Source organism: Gobio gobio, assembly GCF_949357685.1.
Source record: "Gobio gobio genome assembly, chromosome: 2".
NCBI lineage: Eukaryota > Metazoa > Chordata > Actinopteri > Cypriniformes > Gobionidae > Gobio > Gobio gobio.
Window position 1 is genome coordinate 17,445,287 of NC_137098.1, and position 17,569 is coordinate 17,462,855.

General features: G+C 36.1%; 1 protein-coding gene and 1 long non-coding RNA gene across 2 annotated transcripts in view; both read left to right on the top strand.

The window, feature by feature from the left end:
* LOC307122625 overlaps nucleotides 1–17,569 on the top strand; it is a 505,212-nt gene that overhangs the window by 238,963 nt on the left and 248,680 nt on the right. The window lies entirely within an intron of this gene.
* LOC307122623 (adhesion G protein-coupled receptor L3) overlaps nucleotides 1–17,569 on the top strand; it is a 307,023-nt gene that overhangs the window by 180,732 nt on the left and 108,722 nt on the right. The window contains exons 5-6 of the mRNA XM_079810734.1: nucleotides 9,709–10,047; nucleotides 13,833–13,936. Of these exons, the coding sequence (XP_079666860.1) occupies nucleotides 9,709–10,047; nucleotides 13,833–13,936 (443 nt within the window). The remainder of the gene's footprint in view (nucleotides 1–9,708; nucleotides 10,048–13,832; nucleotides 13,937–17,569) is intronic.

A 17,569-nucleotide genomic window follows, 5' to 3' on the forward strand; every position in this document is an offset into this window, starting at 1 on the left:
GAGTTTCTCTGTCTTGTGTTGTTTGATGAACCTTTATGACACTCACTGCTCTTGAATGACTAACTTTTGCAACCTTAAGTGTAAGGATTAATCTAATTTAATTTATTCAGGGAAGACCAATATAAATTTATATTTGATTTCTTATTAAATGTAGTTAGTATTTCTTATCTCAATACTAATGTTAGACCTACCTGAAAATTTGTCTTTAAAAACAAAATTGCACTGCATGATCAAATATTTAGGTGAGATAATTATATACATTTATTATATACATTTATTTGGGAAAGATGGCCTACAGTAGCCTTAAGTTATCTCATTTTCTAAAATAAACACTTGGTGGTTCTTCAAGATCTTGACTCTAGCCTATTTCTACAGTTTTTTTTTCCTTAATACAGTTAATTTAGAGTTAGTTTCATTTCTACAAATGGTGCAAACTCTTCAAGATTATAGATAAAAGATTGCCATTCCCCTGCCATTCTGTGATCGGCAGTGATCGGCAATCGGCAGATCATGATCTTGGTGATCGGTAATCGGTTATCGGCCCCAAAAATGCTGATCGGAGCATCTCTAATATTCTATTACACGCAATAGTCAAAATAATAATAAGCATCATATGACCCCTGTTGAATGCTTGAATCTGACAAATGTTCTAAGGTGTGCAGTTATTTTCAGGGAAACACACGGCAAAAGTAGTTCCAGGCAGGTATTGACCGCATTACAGTTCCATATCACTTCGCCAAATGATTTCAGTTATTTCAAATGTCTTTACAGCATACAAAAGCAAAAGAACCAAAACCCACAGAGAAACTGACCAAGCAAAGTGATATAGTAAACAATAGGATAAAAATGACAAATTATTTCTATGTTTTTCTCACAAAATTAAGTTTAATTAAGTACTTAACGCACATACTCTCTCTGGTCTCCCACTCAAACACACACACACTCGCACAGAAACGTGTTGTCAGTGCTGCTCTGACGATTTTATCTGTAAAATAGTTTAGCAACTTAAAAGCAACATGACATTTCTCACTAGCGAGTTAATAAAGATGCTGTTCTTACAGTTTCGTATTAGTAGACGCTACCGAACACTGTTGAAAGAGACACACAGACTGAGGTATTCACAATATGCTCTCTCTCTCTCTCTCTAATAACTGCATTAGTCTTTTATCTGTAAGCCTCTTTAACTAGTTCTAAAATTATGTTAGGGAATTAGCAACGGAGGCTTGGGTTTAGATGCGTAAGAAATTAATCCTGCACACAAGCGTTTTAAAGACAAAACCTGACAAATGTCTTGAAATAAATGTCCTCGGGTGTGCAATATTTTTCCTAATAATTCAACGGCCCATCGTCAATTATTCCTTACTTAAGTTTGATCCAAGTTTGATCCTTTGTTTCCTTTTTTCATAGGCTTAATATAATAACACAGATGGTCTTTTTCATCCTAAATCTCTTCCATTTTTTAAAATTGAGGCTGTTTGATTGAAGGTGTTTGTAGCTTTCTGTAGTTTGGAGGAGTGTAGGTTTTGGAGTCTCAATGAGTAATATCATTATATCTGAACTATATGCAATATTAACAAAATATAGTTATTAATTTTCTCCCCAAAAGCTGAAGAGAACATCCCCTAAAAACTATAACATGTTATTTTAAACAATGACATTGAGGAATATTGTACAGTATTTACCAGAATAATGCATGAATTCATGACCCAATCATATTTTAAAATATAGATTATTTAATTAAAAGGCAATATAGAGGATATATAGTGGCGTAGCTGTCAGTCTGACGGCCGGGACGCTATCTAACCCTCTCCTCATGGTCAGGATGTGTTTTCTGAGGGCTTTTCAGGGCTATCTCCTTGATAGTTTATGCAAACAGTCTCATGCCCTCTTGATGAATATGGATAGGGTCATATAGATGCTCATGGGTGATATGCTGATGGTTTGCTATGTGAACATTCGGCACTGGAGCACAGACGTTAGCTATCTTCACATTGATTGTGTTTACGATCCTTTGTGGTACGTAGAAGGGTTGAGATGATGACCTTGGATCTGGGGTAGATCCCGTTATCTGTTTTTACCACGTTGCACATGGCTAGTGACGTCCACCCTTGTAGCAATGAGGTTTGTTCCGGTGTGAAAAATGATGCATCCAATGCATCCTCTTGCAATAGTCTCAAAGCAGAGTGTGAGATGGGACACCAGAACTTCTTCACAGATCTCCCCGGAACAGTCGTCTGTGGTCAAGATGGTGGCTGTTGGAGTCACAAAGGATGACAATGTTGTCTTTTACTCTTCTGTTCTCTGCTGGTGTTGGTGGATGATGTTGTTGCAGTTGGTGGATGACTCTGTGTCATGCTGCTTCTGTCTTTCCTCTTGAGGTTGTAAGGGCTTGGTGAGATTGACGGGTTGCAGGAGTGAAGGAGCTCTGAGATTGTGTGCTGATAAGTTGCTTGTGTTTGTGATGTGTTCAGGAGTGGGGGTGCTTTGTGTTTGCGTGCTGACACACTCCTGATGTTGTTTTGTGTGTAGCTGGTTTCTGGTCTCTTCCAGCAGTCTCTCCTGTGTGTTGCCGTGTTGTTTTCTTCTAACCAGTTCTTCTCTCACCTTCCTCAGCTCCTGTCCTCTTTAAATAGGAAGGCATGTGTCTGTGTTAGAGGAGTGAAAGTAGGGATGGGCGATATGTAGGGGTGGGCGATATCTCGATATTTAAAATATATCGAGATATTTTTTAAACACGATATGGATTTTGACATATCGTATATATCGATATATTGTTTATATTTAATTCTGATTCCGCCACTTTGCTTGTTTGCCTTCTCTGTGCTGTGCTCGCCCCCGCTCGCTCGCCCCCCGCCTCCTTGCTTTTGTTCCCCCTCCCCTCGCGTGTTGTCATGGCGGCGTCCACAACCAGCTCGGAGGCTACAGAACTCGTCTTAAAAACAACTGGCTCCATTATATGGAGATACTTCGGTTTTAAGGCGTCAGACGAACAGCAGACATATGTCTACTGCCATGAATGCCGACAGTTGGTTCTCAAACACTTGATCCAAGATACAGTTTACCTAGGCGGCATTACTTTGCGAGACAAGAACTCCCGCGACTGTACACTACGGAGAGAGAGCGGCTTGCTTGCTGGAGAAGGTTACTTACTATGCCCTTGATTTGAGTTGTTTTATTTTTGAATGAAAATTCATTATTTGCATGCGTTTTAAAGCCTTGCGCGCAGGGCACCATGCGCTTTCCTGAGCGCGCGCACTAAAAGCCTGTCAAACAAGTGATTACTGGACTAAATCTTACTGCGCTAATACTGTCAAATACACACAAGGTTAACATAAACACAGTCGGTTATGTCTAAAGTGAAAGTAAAATCGGCGTGTGTCTGAATATTAGATGCGTGAAAGTCTTAAATTGACAGCAGGGCAGCCTAGTGAACACGCTGCCGCTTGTCCTTAAAGGGACAGTTCACTCTAAAATGATGTAATTATTTACTCACTCTAATGTTGTTCCAAACCTGTATTAATTTCTTCTGTTGAACACAGACAGCTGATAGTAGCGGTTGACATTCATATTATTATTTCCTACAATGGGGACCAGCAACTGTTTGGTTTCCAATATTCTTCAAAATATATGTTATGTCCAACAGAAGAAAGAACTTTATTCAGGTTTAAAACAACTTGAGCGCGAGTAATCAATGACAGAATTTTCATTTTTGAGTGAACTATTCCTTTAGTGGTTAATAAAATAACAAAAGACAAAATCACTCACGGTTCTTGACTGAAAAACGAATACAGTAGCTTTAATAAGAATCAATGTATATTTTATAGGGAAGTCTATGTAGTGTTTTATTTTTACATTTATTAATTCAATTTCATACTTAAATGCTGCTGTACAGCTCTGAGCTGCCAGTGTAAATCTTTATAAATTTATATTTATTTTATATTATACAGTACACTAGGAATGTGTACAAGGTTTTTTAAAAGTAAAGTTTTAAGTTTAAGTAAGGTTTTTCAAGTCTTTTAAGTCAAATAAAGAAAGAGTATTGCAATAAAAAAAATAGTATTTTTTCCTCCTTAAGCTCTTGCTGTTCGGCTAAGAATAGAATAGCAAAAATCTGATGCAACTAGCCATCAGAACCGAACCGAAAACCGTGGTAAAAAAAAATGAGGTATGTATTGAACCGTGGACTTACTGTATTGTTGCATCCCTACTTTGTTCCTACATGAACTGCCTACCTCTTTGCACTTCAATAAAAAAAAAAGACTTTGTGGTATTTGGCATATTTGTTTTTGCAGTTGTTTTTGGGGGGTTATTTTTCCTGTAAAGATATCGAGATATATATCGTATATCGAGATATAGCAAAATATATCGAGATATATTTTTTGCTCCATATCGCCCAGCCCTAGCGATATGGCAAAAAAATGAAATCTCAAGTTTTTTCAGAACCATTTTTAACTAGTCAACTTTAAAACAAAAAAAGTAACTATAAATTATTTCTGGTAACATCTGAAGTGATCAACATGGTGTAAATGTAAAACAAATGTCTTTTTTTGTTTAATATCTTTGCAGAAAATATGATGAAATATGAAGGCAAATATTGTACAAACGTATCTTAAACATATCCTATATACTCATAAATAATATAAAATAAGAACAATGCTAAATATTTCTTAGCCACAAAGTAATACCATTAAATAAACCCAGTAATAGGCTATTATTAACATGAAAATGCTTTGTAAAAACAGAAAATAACAGCACCTTTCAGCCTGTCACCATCATGCAAACATGAAATATCAAACATACAGTAGTAGTTCTTCAGTAGTAGAGCTATTTTTCCTATTGATGTTTGGCGGACATGTTTGGCTGTTGCACTCGTGTCTCTCACCCATGAAACGACATTCTAATAACGTGGCACTCAAGTTAGAAGAAGGTTCAATTCACGTCTAATATCTTTACTTTTTCCCATTCCACTGCCTCAACGTTTGTAACACCCGCTTAAGACATGATGTGTTCGGTGTGAACACCTGCTTAAGACGTGACGTGTTCTACATTCATAGAGCTAATAAAGTTAATAGGCACGCCATCATGTGGTCAGATAATTTTTCTTCCTTAACTGTTATCATTTCTGTATTGTCAATAGAGCCTGACCGATATGGGTTTTTGGGAGCCGATACCGATATTAGGGAGTAAGAAAAGTCTGATATCGATATATCGGCCGATATTCTTTATGTCTATATATTATAGTACAGTATAAACTTTTAACTGCCTTTTGACTGGTTCTGTATATGTAATACAGTATATACATGATATACATACATTGTACATAAATACAACAGAACAAACATACAAATGAAAAACAGTTATTTTTCAGGTTCTTTTCAGGTCTTTTCAAGTTATTCGGTCGGAAGTGAGTGATTTTCCGGCTTTCCATGTTTTGACTGTTATACGGTAGGGCGTGCGATTACGCATCATCTGAACGAGTACAGAATCACCTGATCAAAAAACAGGGGAAGAAGCAGCAGAAACAAGCGATCTCATATAAGCAGATGCATTTGAAAAATGCCAAAAATGCTGGAGGTGACTGGCAAATTTCACCTACGTTCACTTAAGACATAACCGACTATGTTTACGATGATTCACGACAAGACAAGACATAATTTTGTGTGCATATTTGCGCACTGTGGGGCGCACGTTCATATCGGTGGCATATCTATGGCTTATACGCCGATGCTGATATATCTGCGACAGGCTCATATCGGCCGATAAAATCAGCAGACCGATAAATCAAAACTGCTTCATGATTTAAAAATAATAAAATCGCGGCAAAACATTACATTCAAATTAATCTGAAAAATCACCCAGCCCTAACTGAACATTTCTAAAGCAGATACCTGCTGTCGTGTAAGACAGTTATACTGACCCACGAACAGACTTTGCTAAGGCATTTCCGAATGACCAAAACAGCATTTCAGATGCTTTGCAACGACGTCGGTCCACTAGTTGATCCTGTTATGCCGCAAATGTCTTTTTTGATGCGCAGCAAGGAATTTATTCGGTAAATGTTTTCATCATAGTTTATGCGCATGTTTTCTTATCGGATAATTTTTTTTATCCGACTCAGTTGAGTGCATATGTTTTTTAATGCACATTTTGGATTTTATATGCATCGTGGCGTTTCCATTCAGCATCTGCATGGCTTCTGCATGACTCTCTACTTCAGGATCTTTCTTAATCTTCTGAACCTCTAATTTAAGGTTTTTGAAGTACCTCTGGAATTCCTTAAGGCTGATTTCTGGTCCCTGGACCATGACTGTAACATTATGATAAAGGTTCACAGTCAGCTTTGTGTCATTGTCTCCTTCCAGAGTGAGTGCCTTTGCTGATGCCTCCTTTTCTTCTACATGTCATTAAATTATGTCATTACTTTCCCATAATTCCTCCGGAGTCTCTTCTGTTTGCTTATTGCTTTGCTTTCCTCCCTCCCTCTCTCGTTTCTGTGTTTATTAGCACATTATCTCCCTTGGAGGCTCTGTGTATCACAGACTCACACAACCAAGCCAGATCATTTTAGTCCTTTATTTGTGTTTGGAGGACTGACAGCAGCTGCATCGGCAGATCATTCTGTCTGTTTACTGACTTCATGCATGTTGAAATATATAGATAAATCGAGTATTTGCACGTTGGAGCCTGTCATGCCTGCAGATGATACGTGTATTTCATTTAATTGCAACTTTGAATACAATTTTTTTTTTTTTATTAAAATGAATTAATTGTGCAGCAGCCATACTTCGTAAAATCAAAATTTATTTTATTTTATTTGCTTGCTTTCATTTTTGAAAATTGCGCTACAGCTATATAAACTATATGTATGAACAATTACTGGAATGAAAACAGTTTGGTGTAGTGAAGGTGTTTCTTGTGTTCCTCATAATGGTGTTGATCTGTACTTTATAAAGCAAACCTTCTATTTCACCATTTTTAAAGAGGACCTATTATGCTTTTTTTAGGCCATCTTTCTTTAGTGTGTAATGTTGCTGTTTGAGCATTAAAAAAAATTCTGCAAAGCACAAAGTCACTCCAAAGGGAGTCATCATCAGTAAGCACTATTTCTGTTTCTCAATACTACAGACGCCTCGATTGTAGTATTGAGATTTTACACTTCACAATATCCCTCATTTTAATAATTTCCACCCAAGACATCCAAAAAATTGAGATGATTCCTGGTTGAGCTGCGTTAGTAAATTCACGGTTATGCATCAAAAACTAAATCAAGACTTTGTAAAAGGGCATATTATGTTCTGTGTACTTTAGATAATGACAGTAATATAATAATATTAATGTTTATCTTTGCCTAATATAGTAGTATTTTTCATATATATTCTTTTTTATTTTTTTTAAAGTATCACATTTTATGTAAAAAAAGAAAATACCATTGACCATTCTACTGTACCTCAAAATGTCTTGATATTTTTAATATGCACATTTGTCAGATGTTTTTATGGTAAATTGGTAAATTAATACTAAAGCCATAAATCTAAAACCATAAAAAAAAATGTTACTTCAAATAAAATAAACAATAACTGAAATATATATTTTTTTACAAAATATTTAATTTAACTTGACGTACTAAAATAACTAAAACTTAAATAAAAATGAATATAGATAAAAAAAATTATAAATGACAGAAGCACACAACAAAATGACAAAAGCTTTAACTAATGTTTAAAAGAAAACCGATCATTCTAAATATTTACTATTTCCCCGGCATTGACTGAAATTTCCATCATTTATGAGACAACACTTCCCCACCATTGACGGAAATTTCCGGCTTTCCATGTTTTCATTGTTACTCTGTAGGGGGCGCTATGACACATCTTCTGAAAGAGTACAGAATCTCTGGATCAAAAGACGTGAAGAAGAAGCAAAAACAAGAGCAGATGCATATGAGAAATAACGCGATCATCAACATTAAACAGCATATAAATCAAAACTGGCTAATGTTATTGAATGAAATGTCGACCCAGGACGAGCTTTAGGACTGTGAAGCTTCGGGGGTGTTGATAGACTCAATCTACTCCATCTATGTTTTGATCATTGTTCTGAATTCGATCTGGATGTAGTCTTTGATAAAAACATGTTTTTTTTTCCAGCTTTTTTTTTTTTTTAAGTACCCACATTCAAGTGTTAAAAAATGCATTAAGCTAGAATAAAATGTTTGTTTGTTTTTTTAAGCAGAAGGTCTGTTTTTTCTTTTGATATATTGCATGTTCAGATATTCATACAACAATATACTGTATTCTGGGGGCCATAAAAGTTTTGTGAAACTTATCAAAAATGCTGCCGGTGTCTGGCAACTAAAACAATTTTTTTTAAGGCTGGCTGGGAAAGAGTTAATAGTTAATAGTGATTCTAAAATAACTCTGGTGTGGATGTTTCTGCCTATTATACAAAAGTAAAGTGTAGGGTGTTGTTACCACCATAGACATTAGTGGTTGTTTATTTATTTCACAGATGTGTAGAAGGTGTAGTTACCATAGCAACATGTCTGATATAATAGCAGTAGGCAGTGAGATCATATTTTTGCTCTTAAACCTCTAATAATAATTGTCGCAACCTGTAGCAATATTGGTGAGAAATTGATCTATTTGGACCCTAAGGGTATTTTGTGGCCCTGGAGAAGTTTGAAATGCTCTGACATTTGTGTTTTTTTTTCAGTTGCTTTAAAGCCGTATTAATGGCTAAAGTATGATTACACTGTATTCAGCATAACACACTGTATTCTAACACACTTTAAACATTTGTTCACAAGGCTTTTCAGAACTGGATGTTGTTGCCTAGAGTTTTTTCTTCAAAACAATGTGAAAACCATTTTGATCACTCATTCATACAAAACAATATCATAGTCATTTACCTTTTGTAAGACACTTATTGTCAGAATGGCTGTATGCGGGGAGGGTGTGGATCATCATGAATAATGATGCGATTCACATCTGAGGCGTCAACGACTCCTTCCCTGAATATCAATGAGGAATGTGACAGAGGGAACTATAGAGAATGAATGTGAGGAGACTTAATGATTTAGTTTATTGTTTGCTTATTCACAAAAGCGCATTTAATTTAAAATAATTAATCTGACTATACATTTTCTTTACATAAAGACTTTAGACCTACAGAACCGTTCAAAAGTTAGATCTGTATGTTTAATATAAAAAAATAATAATAAATAAAAAAAAGTCTCTTCTGCTCACAAAGTCTGGATTTATTTGATCCAAAAAAGTAAAAACAGTAATTTTGTGAAATACTTCTTCAATTTAAAATAAATGTTTTCTATGTGAATATATGGTAAAGTGTAATTTATTCCTGAGATGTCAAAGCTGAATTTTCAACATCATTACTCCAGTCTTCAGTGTCACATGATCCTTCAGAAATCATTCGAATATGATGATTTGATATATATATATATACGCTCAATAGACAGACCAAACCAATCAATAAATGAAGAACAGGTGTGCAAATTAATCAAACTATGAATAACCAAGGTAACTAATTGAAAAAAACAGGAAACTGAACTTTTGTATTTCTGCCTGTGTGACACTGCTTGGTTGATTTCTTTAAAGCAATTTGCTGCTAGATAAATGTTACTACTTGTACCAGTTAAATATTTATTTCTGATAACGATCATAATTACAGAAAATCTCATTCTGATTCCAGATTCTTCCTCTTCGGGAAATGTCTTAATGGACACAACAACCACACGCACCACAACTCGCCCTGTTACCGTCACCACGACGACCATTTCCACTTCCTCCACCACCACCACAACTACCACCACAACCAAATCACCCGCCACGACGACGACGACGCCGGGCACACGGAGCACAACGTCAGACCGTCAGTCTCTTCCCGAGGCCTCCACGCGCTCCGACCCTTCCTCTGTCTTGCCCAATATCGCTGTGGAGTTCTGCAGCCCCGTCACCGACTCCACCCTCACCTGGCCGAAAACACGTCAGGGTCAGGTTGCCAAGCAGCCGTGCCCACCTGGAACCATCGGTAAGTTGCGGTTTTCAAGGAATTACCTAGTAACTGTCCTGTTTTTGCACACATTTTTAAATGTTGATTCTTAAAGCCCCCCTGAAGTCAATCATTTTATCCCTTAAAACTCATCTTTGATTATCAAATTTACATATTTAAATGTTTTTTAAAATAATTTCTTCATGCCTTAAAATAGCTTGAATGTTTCTCTACACCCTTGCCTCATTTAGTAGGCTATACGAGGATCTTAGAATAAGCTAGTCAGTCTACGTTCACACTGTCAGTCCAAATGAGATTATTTGTGTATCCAATTGGAATCTGATCTAAAATTATTGACTGTCCACAATGTGTATCGCAACTGTTCAGATTTGATTTGAGTTTTCCGGAATATTTGCTTTCTATGGCAATGATGTTGAGTTGGTAGGTAATACGGCAAAACAACAACAACTGCATCATGGAGGGGTTTGCAATACAGCAGGGCTTGACGCTTACTTTTTTCCCAAGTAATTGAAAGGAATTGGAGCACACTTAGAAACTTTAGGGGCACAACTAACTATCTAACTAACTAACTAATATATATATATATATATATATATATATATATATATATATATATATATATATATATATATATATATATATATATATATATATATATATATATATATATATATATATATATATATATATATATATATATATATATATATATATATATTTAAACAGACTGTAATAAACAGATTTTGCCATACTATTGTTATTTTGGCATTACTGAGATACTATTAGTTTTAATTAATATTTTGAATTCAAATTAATAAATAAAAAAATTCTGCTTTCATTTTAATTACCACTAATGGTAGTAAAATCTATATATTTAATAAAAATATAGTCAAATAATGTTCTTAGTCTTTACTTCCTGTGACGGGGCATCCCAAACAGAAGCTAGTTTACTTTAAATTAAATGGAAATTAAATTTAATTCAGTTTGTGTAACCAAATAATAACTGGGGTGGAAATTGGACACACTGTGTGACTTTTATTTATAAAAGAGCCCTAAATACACCGGGATTTATTATTTTTTAAAATGTTGATGCTTTATTTAGGCAGGCTGCTCATTAAAATTTAACGGAGCCCACACACACACACAAAAAAGAAGTAAAATGTGCGCGCAATTTAGCTTACTAGTTTTTTCCTGCATGTCATGTGCGGGGCTCCGTAAAATTCAGATGAGGGAGACAAAATATGCATTCTTACAACTGTATACAACATACTATATAAACACCATAAAGTAAACATTGTCATAATTAGTTCATAAGCAATTCATTCATTCATTAATGTATTTATTTGGATGGGACAATGCATATTGATGAACGTACAATATAAATTGACGTAAATACACTGGATTTAGCACAAAGCTAATTTCCATCCATTTGCTTGGCATAAATGTGCGCTATTCAGACACTTTTATCCAAAGCGACTTACAAATTAGGAGAACAAAATAAGCAATCAAATCAACAAATGGCCAACAATTTGGAAGTGCTGTGACACAGTTAGTCTGGCACAGTACACGTAGCAAGATTTTTTTTGAACCCTTATGTTCAGTTCGGGTCATTTTGAACCAGAGAGGATGTTCTTTATTCCGAAATATGTTACTTAATATTAATGAATTGGACAAAAACATACTGACTTTGCTTGCACAGTGTATAACTACTTACCAACTTCTAATTACAACTAATTTTGTACTTTTTTGGGACACTTGTTGTTCCCAGTCAAATATGACTGGCCTACAAAAAACAGCCTATAAATCTGTCGCTACTGCACACCATTACCAAATATTGGACTCAATCCCCCCGCCAACCCGTCCTCCCTCAACTAGGACAGGCCCTGCACCATCATAGATAATAACATGTGAGCTTTAAATCATATTTTAACCACTGAACTAGGTTTCCATTTCAGAAATCTGGTCACCTTAACCAAGAACATGCTAGCAATCATATAGTGATGCCCTGACCAGTTTTTACAAAGCAAATAAACCCTTGGCACTACATGTTTAACACCTTGTTTTGGTAACCCAGGTGTGTTGTTTGGATTGTATTTTTTTCTCTCAGTGGTTATTAGTGAATATCTGGATGTGCAGCAGACGGGCGGCGCACAGCGTGAGCACAAATAACACAAACGCAGCACATGCATCAAACACGCCACTGCAGAGCTGAGAGAAATATCCTCCCTTCACTCTCTCTCTCTTTCATTTTGTCATCATCTTTCACCTCTGTCTGTTACTCTGGTTCCTCTAGTTTTCTTTCCCTAAATAATTTTCCCCTTCATTTCTCCTGCTGCATCCTGCTCATATCAAAACATTTCCAGTCTGCAGATTGGCTGGTTTCCATGGTTTCGGGTGATTGGCAGTTTCTTCATGATTAGTTGTTTGTTCTTGAAGTTTTCAAAGCGCCAGACTGGAGCTGCAGTTGGAGGATTTGTCCTCTGGCCATTTTTTAGAGTAACATGTACTACATTCACATCTTCATAAACTATCAATCAAAACAACAGCAACAACAAATACTAGCATTTTATCGATTTTCTTTTAATACCCTACCCTAATATATACACTAGCTTTCAAAAGTTTGATAAATGTATATATTATTCAGCAAGGATGCATTAAATTGATCAAAAGTAACAGTAAAACTTTTATTTTAAAAGTGTAATTTGCTAATAAAAAAATAAAATTAAAAGCACAATGTAACAATTTGCATATTGCATAAATGTAAAAGTAAATGCATAAATGTAAAATAAAAAAATAAAAAAATAATGGATGCAAGGATGCAACATTTCTTTATTGCATAAATTATTGCATGATTGTATTATTGCATAAATGTAAATATAAAAAAAAAGTTAAAATAAGTAAATAAATAATAGATACATTAATAATATTAATACAAAAATAATACAATTCAAAGCAAAAAAGTATTGTAACATAATTGCTGTTTTTACAAGGATGTAACAATAAATATATATTTTATTGCATGAATTACATTGTTGCATAAATGTAAATAAAAAGTAAAAAAAAAACATAAAAATAAATAAATAGTTAAAATAAGTAAATAAATAATAGATTAAAAAAGTATTGTAACATAATTTGCTGTTTTTACAAGGATTAATAAATTACTGCAACATTACTAAATTTATAAACAGTCCCTTATATTGTGACTAATGGACTATATGGTTTGGCTATATGGTATGGTTTGGTTGTTATCATGTTATTAATGCATGCATTTGTTTATTGAACATTAGTGTCTTTAACCACATTTCTGTTGTTAGTGTTTTTGTTGGGTCTGGCAGCAGCAGGACATCTGGTGTGTGTGAATGTGTGTGTCTGTGAGTGATCGCACCTGAGTGCTGATAGAGTCACCCAAGTGGAAGAATATGACATTTTTTCCCCCTTCTGTCCTTCTAATTAGAGCCGAGAATAAGATGTCTCCCACCATGAGCTTTAATTGACCTTTACCATTGCACTCCAGGGAACACACACACATCTCTGCATCTGGCTGTAGTTACAGCTCTCTCTCTCTCACACACACACACACACACACATACACACTGCAGTGATTTTATCTCCATCAGAGGAAGTAATTACACATTCTTTTATGATCGTAGACGTTTGATCACAGAGTTTCTTGTCATTTCTGGATGCAGCAGTGACGGACGGGACTCTTTTAATGTTATTGTGCATGTGTTTATCTTCCTCTAACAAAGCATGATATGAACACAGAACAGTGATAGGCAGTAATGCCACATGTCTCTGTGCAGGGACGGCCGTGTTTACCTGTCAGGGTCCCGAGGGACTGTGGGACCAGCAGGGGCCCAACCTCAGCAACTGCACCTCCACATGGGTCAACATCATCAACCAGAAGGTTTGAGAAACACACACACACACACACACACACACACACACACTCAGTTTTATGGGGACATTCCACTGACATAATGTTTTTTATAGTGTACAAACTGTATATTCTATCCCCCTACCCTTAAACCTACCCATCACAAAAAAACTGTCTGCTATTTTAGATTTTCAAAAAAGATCATTCTGTATGATTTATAACCGTGTTTCCTCATGGGGTACCAAAAATGCACCCACAAAGTCAACATTTGCTGGTATTACTATACTTGTGGCTGCATTTGGTCCCTATTATGTAGGGAAAACCAGGACCACACACACTGTACTTTTAAAATTATATAATATTAATGAAATAAAAGGCCTCTTAAGCGTACTTGAAGAAATCACACTTCTATGACTGCTTAACACCCTTAAGTGCACTTTCAAAAAGTGTGCTTCATAATAATGTCAAAGATTTTACTTTAAAAAACATATTAAATTGTTTTAATAATCTTCCATTATGCTTAAAGTAGACTGATTTTGATGTGTTGACTAACAGGCTAAAGTACAGTCCGAATGGGCTCAGCCCTCCTCCCACGTGTTTGCCATAGAGATACACAACAAACAACATTTGTGCTATTTGTTTGAGCTGCGCAGACCGTTTATGCGCTCAGAGCAATAATAGACAGCGCAGTGTGAGCTCATACACGGGCCGATCTCGATCGTGCGACACCGTTACCACACTGTACTGGGAGATCCAGTGAGAAAGAGTTTGAATTCACCAAAGAATTAATAACGTCGCTACTGCCAGATCTAGTGGAAACGTTTGGCGCAGAATTCTCTGCTATATAAACCACAGATATCCGATCAAACAGCGCTGACGTGGAAACCAGGAGAAACATTGAGCCATGAACGAAGTGTAGAGCCGGCAGGCAGCCCAGAAGACAACATCTTGTTGTGTCTCATTAGCAAATAAACATTGCTTCCTTTAGCAGGAGGAGTGTTTTGATTAAACTCAATGCAAGAGTGTGTGGCTCTCGTCTACGCTCATGTTTTTGCCTTGACTTAAAAGAACAGAGCTGTACTGTCTGGGAAGTCAAGAGTCATTCGCTTCTTAAGTCTTTGCCCAGTTCTAGCAGAGAAACACAGGATGATTTGATCTGCAGAGAATGTGCAATGTAAAATACTGCCGTTGAGATTGGTGCATCTATTTGACCTATTGACTTTACACATGTGCACCAGTTTTGGAAAGTAACTAATTACTAGAAGAGATGCTACTATCTCAGAGGTGAAGCATCAGACTAGAAGCACCAAAAGGTCCATCAACAAAGGTCTTGCCTCTATAGCACCTCGTTGGCCAACCAGAGTTTGGTTCTAGGAGATAATATACCTCCTCGATGCCTTGCCCTGGGCGATTCTGATCAGGATTGACCTTCTGTCTCAGGCGCAGGGTACAATATTTCATCCCCGGCCCGAGCTTTGGAACCTTCATGTTTTGCCCCTGAGGGGGGACCAACTAAAAGATGATCAACTTCCAGCTGATGTGGTACAGACTATTCAGAGTGACAGGGTCCCCTCCACTGGAAGAATTTATACCCTTAAATGGTGTGCCTTTGAACGATGGTGTACTTGCACACCGTGCAGACCTAGTTCACTGCCAGATTGTTTTCTACAGGAAAAGTTGTCAGCAGGCACGTGCCCCACTACTCTTAGGGTATTTGTGGCCACCTTATTGGCTTGCCACGCCCTGATAGACAAAGCTCCATTGGGAAAACACCCTCTGATCGCCCCCGCTTCATTTGTGGAGCTAGGCGGCTGAGGCATCTCTGCACACATTCATCAGATTTTATACTCATATATTATATTCATATCAGATTTGGGATATTCATGCTACTACAGGCTCACATGTCCATGAGTCGACATCCCAAGTTCATGAGACCTTTTTGACGTTTGTGCTCACACACTACACAACCTTGAGGAGTCCAGACACTTCCTAGTGCGCTGGCCTTGGTATTCTCGTTCCCCTAGCATATGAATTCACGGCATTGAAAGTAGCTCTTGAAAATCTCATGTTACTTGACTATAACCCTGTTCCTTGAAAAAGAGGGAAGGAGATGCTGCGCTTCATTGTCACACTGGGGGCGTGTCTCTTCATGCAAATTGATACCTGAAGATGCACCTGTTTCATGTCTGTTTATAGCCTTTCACAAGCATGCGTTCCAGTGACGTCATCGTCAGAGGTTATTTGCCGTGTTTGTCACACATGCTTCACAACCGAATGTCAAACAAAGAATATTCCCCTAGCGTATGAATACGCAGCATCTCGTTCCCACGTTTTCAGAGAACAGGGTTACAGTCAAGTAACCCGAGATGTTAATATAATGTTGTTTTTTTTTCAATTAATGCAATTCATCATGTTTTTTGTTTCAAAGATATTTGTCATTAATTTACTTCCATAGGGTTGCTTAAAAAACGCCACCTGCACCAACCATCTTCCCAAATTTGTCATAAGAATTATTTATAAATCTGTTACAACAAAAGAGAAGCTTTAAGGTCTCCTTGCGGTTTTCCATAAATAAATAAAATAAATAAATCCTCTATGGTTAAAAGTTTGAAAGTAAAGAAGTTAAAATAGCCATAAATATAAGTATTATAATTGAATACACGAAGATGGTCCAGTAAGAAATAATTTTTATTTTTATTTTTTAATGTGTCAGCTTAAAAAGTGTACTTTAAATAAATTTAAATACAAGGATATAAGAACACAGTTTTATGGATAAAAAAAACATGGATAGCCACGATATAGCTTTAAAAAAGTGATGTTTATAATAGGGATGCAACAATACAGTTAGTCCACGGTTCAATACATACCTCTGTTTTTAACCACGGTTTTCGGTTCGGTTCGGTTCTGATGGCTTGTCACATAAATGTTTTGTTATTCTATTCTTAGGCGACAGGAACAGCAAGAGGTTAAGGAGAAAAAATAAAAAAATTTAGTGCAGTACACTTTTTCTTTATTTTAATTAAAATAATTGAAAAACCTTAAACTTAAAACTTTAGGCTACTTTAAAAAAAAAAAACGTGTATTCCTAGTATATTGTATAATATAAAATAAATATATAAAGATTTACACTGGCAGCTCAGAGCTGTACAGCAGTATTAAAGTATGAAATTGAATGAATGAATATAAAAATAAAACAATTTTACGGGTTTTTACAGGCGATTTTACTTTCACTTTAGACATAACCGACTGTGTTTATGTTAACCTTGTGTGTATTTGACAGTATTAGCGCAGTAAGACGACTACTTAGTCCTGTAATCGCGTGTTTGACAGGCGTTTAGTGCACGCGCTCGGAAAAGCGCATGTTAAAACCGTACACGCGAATTAAACCAGCATGCAAAAATGCATTTAAAACGCATGCAAATAATGACCTTTCGTGATTGTGAATAACTATAGTGTTCCGTGAGTATAACTCCACCACTAACGTGTGATGTGAATGTATGTCGTGTTGTTCAGTATTGGGATTGAGGCAAATGATAGAATTTGTAGAAAAATAATTAATTAAATGCAAAACCGAAAAAAACACGATTCACAAGTATTGAACCGCGAATGCCGTACCGAACGGTTCAATATTATATTGAGAATTGTGGCATCCCTAGTTAATAA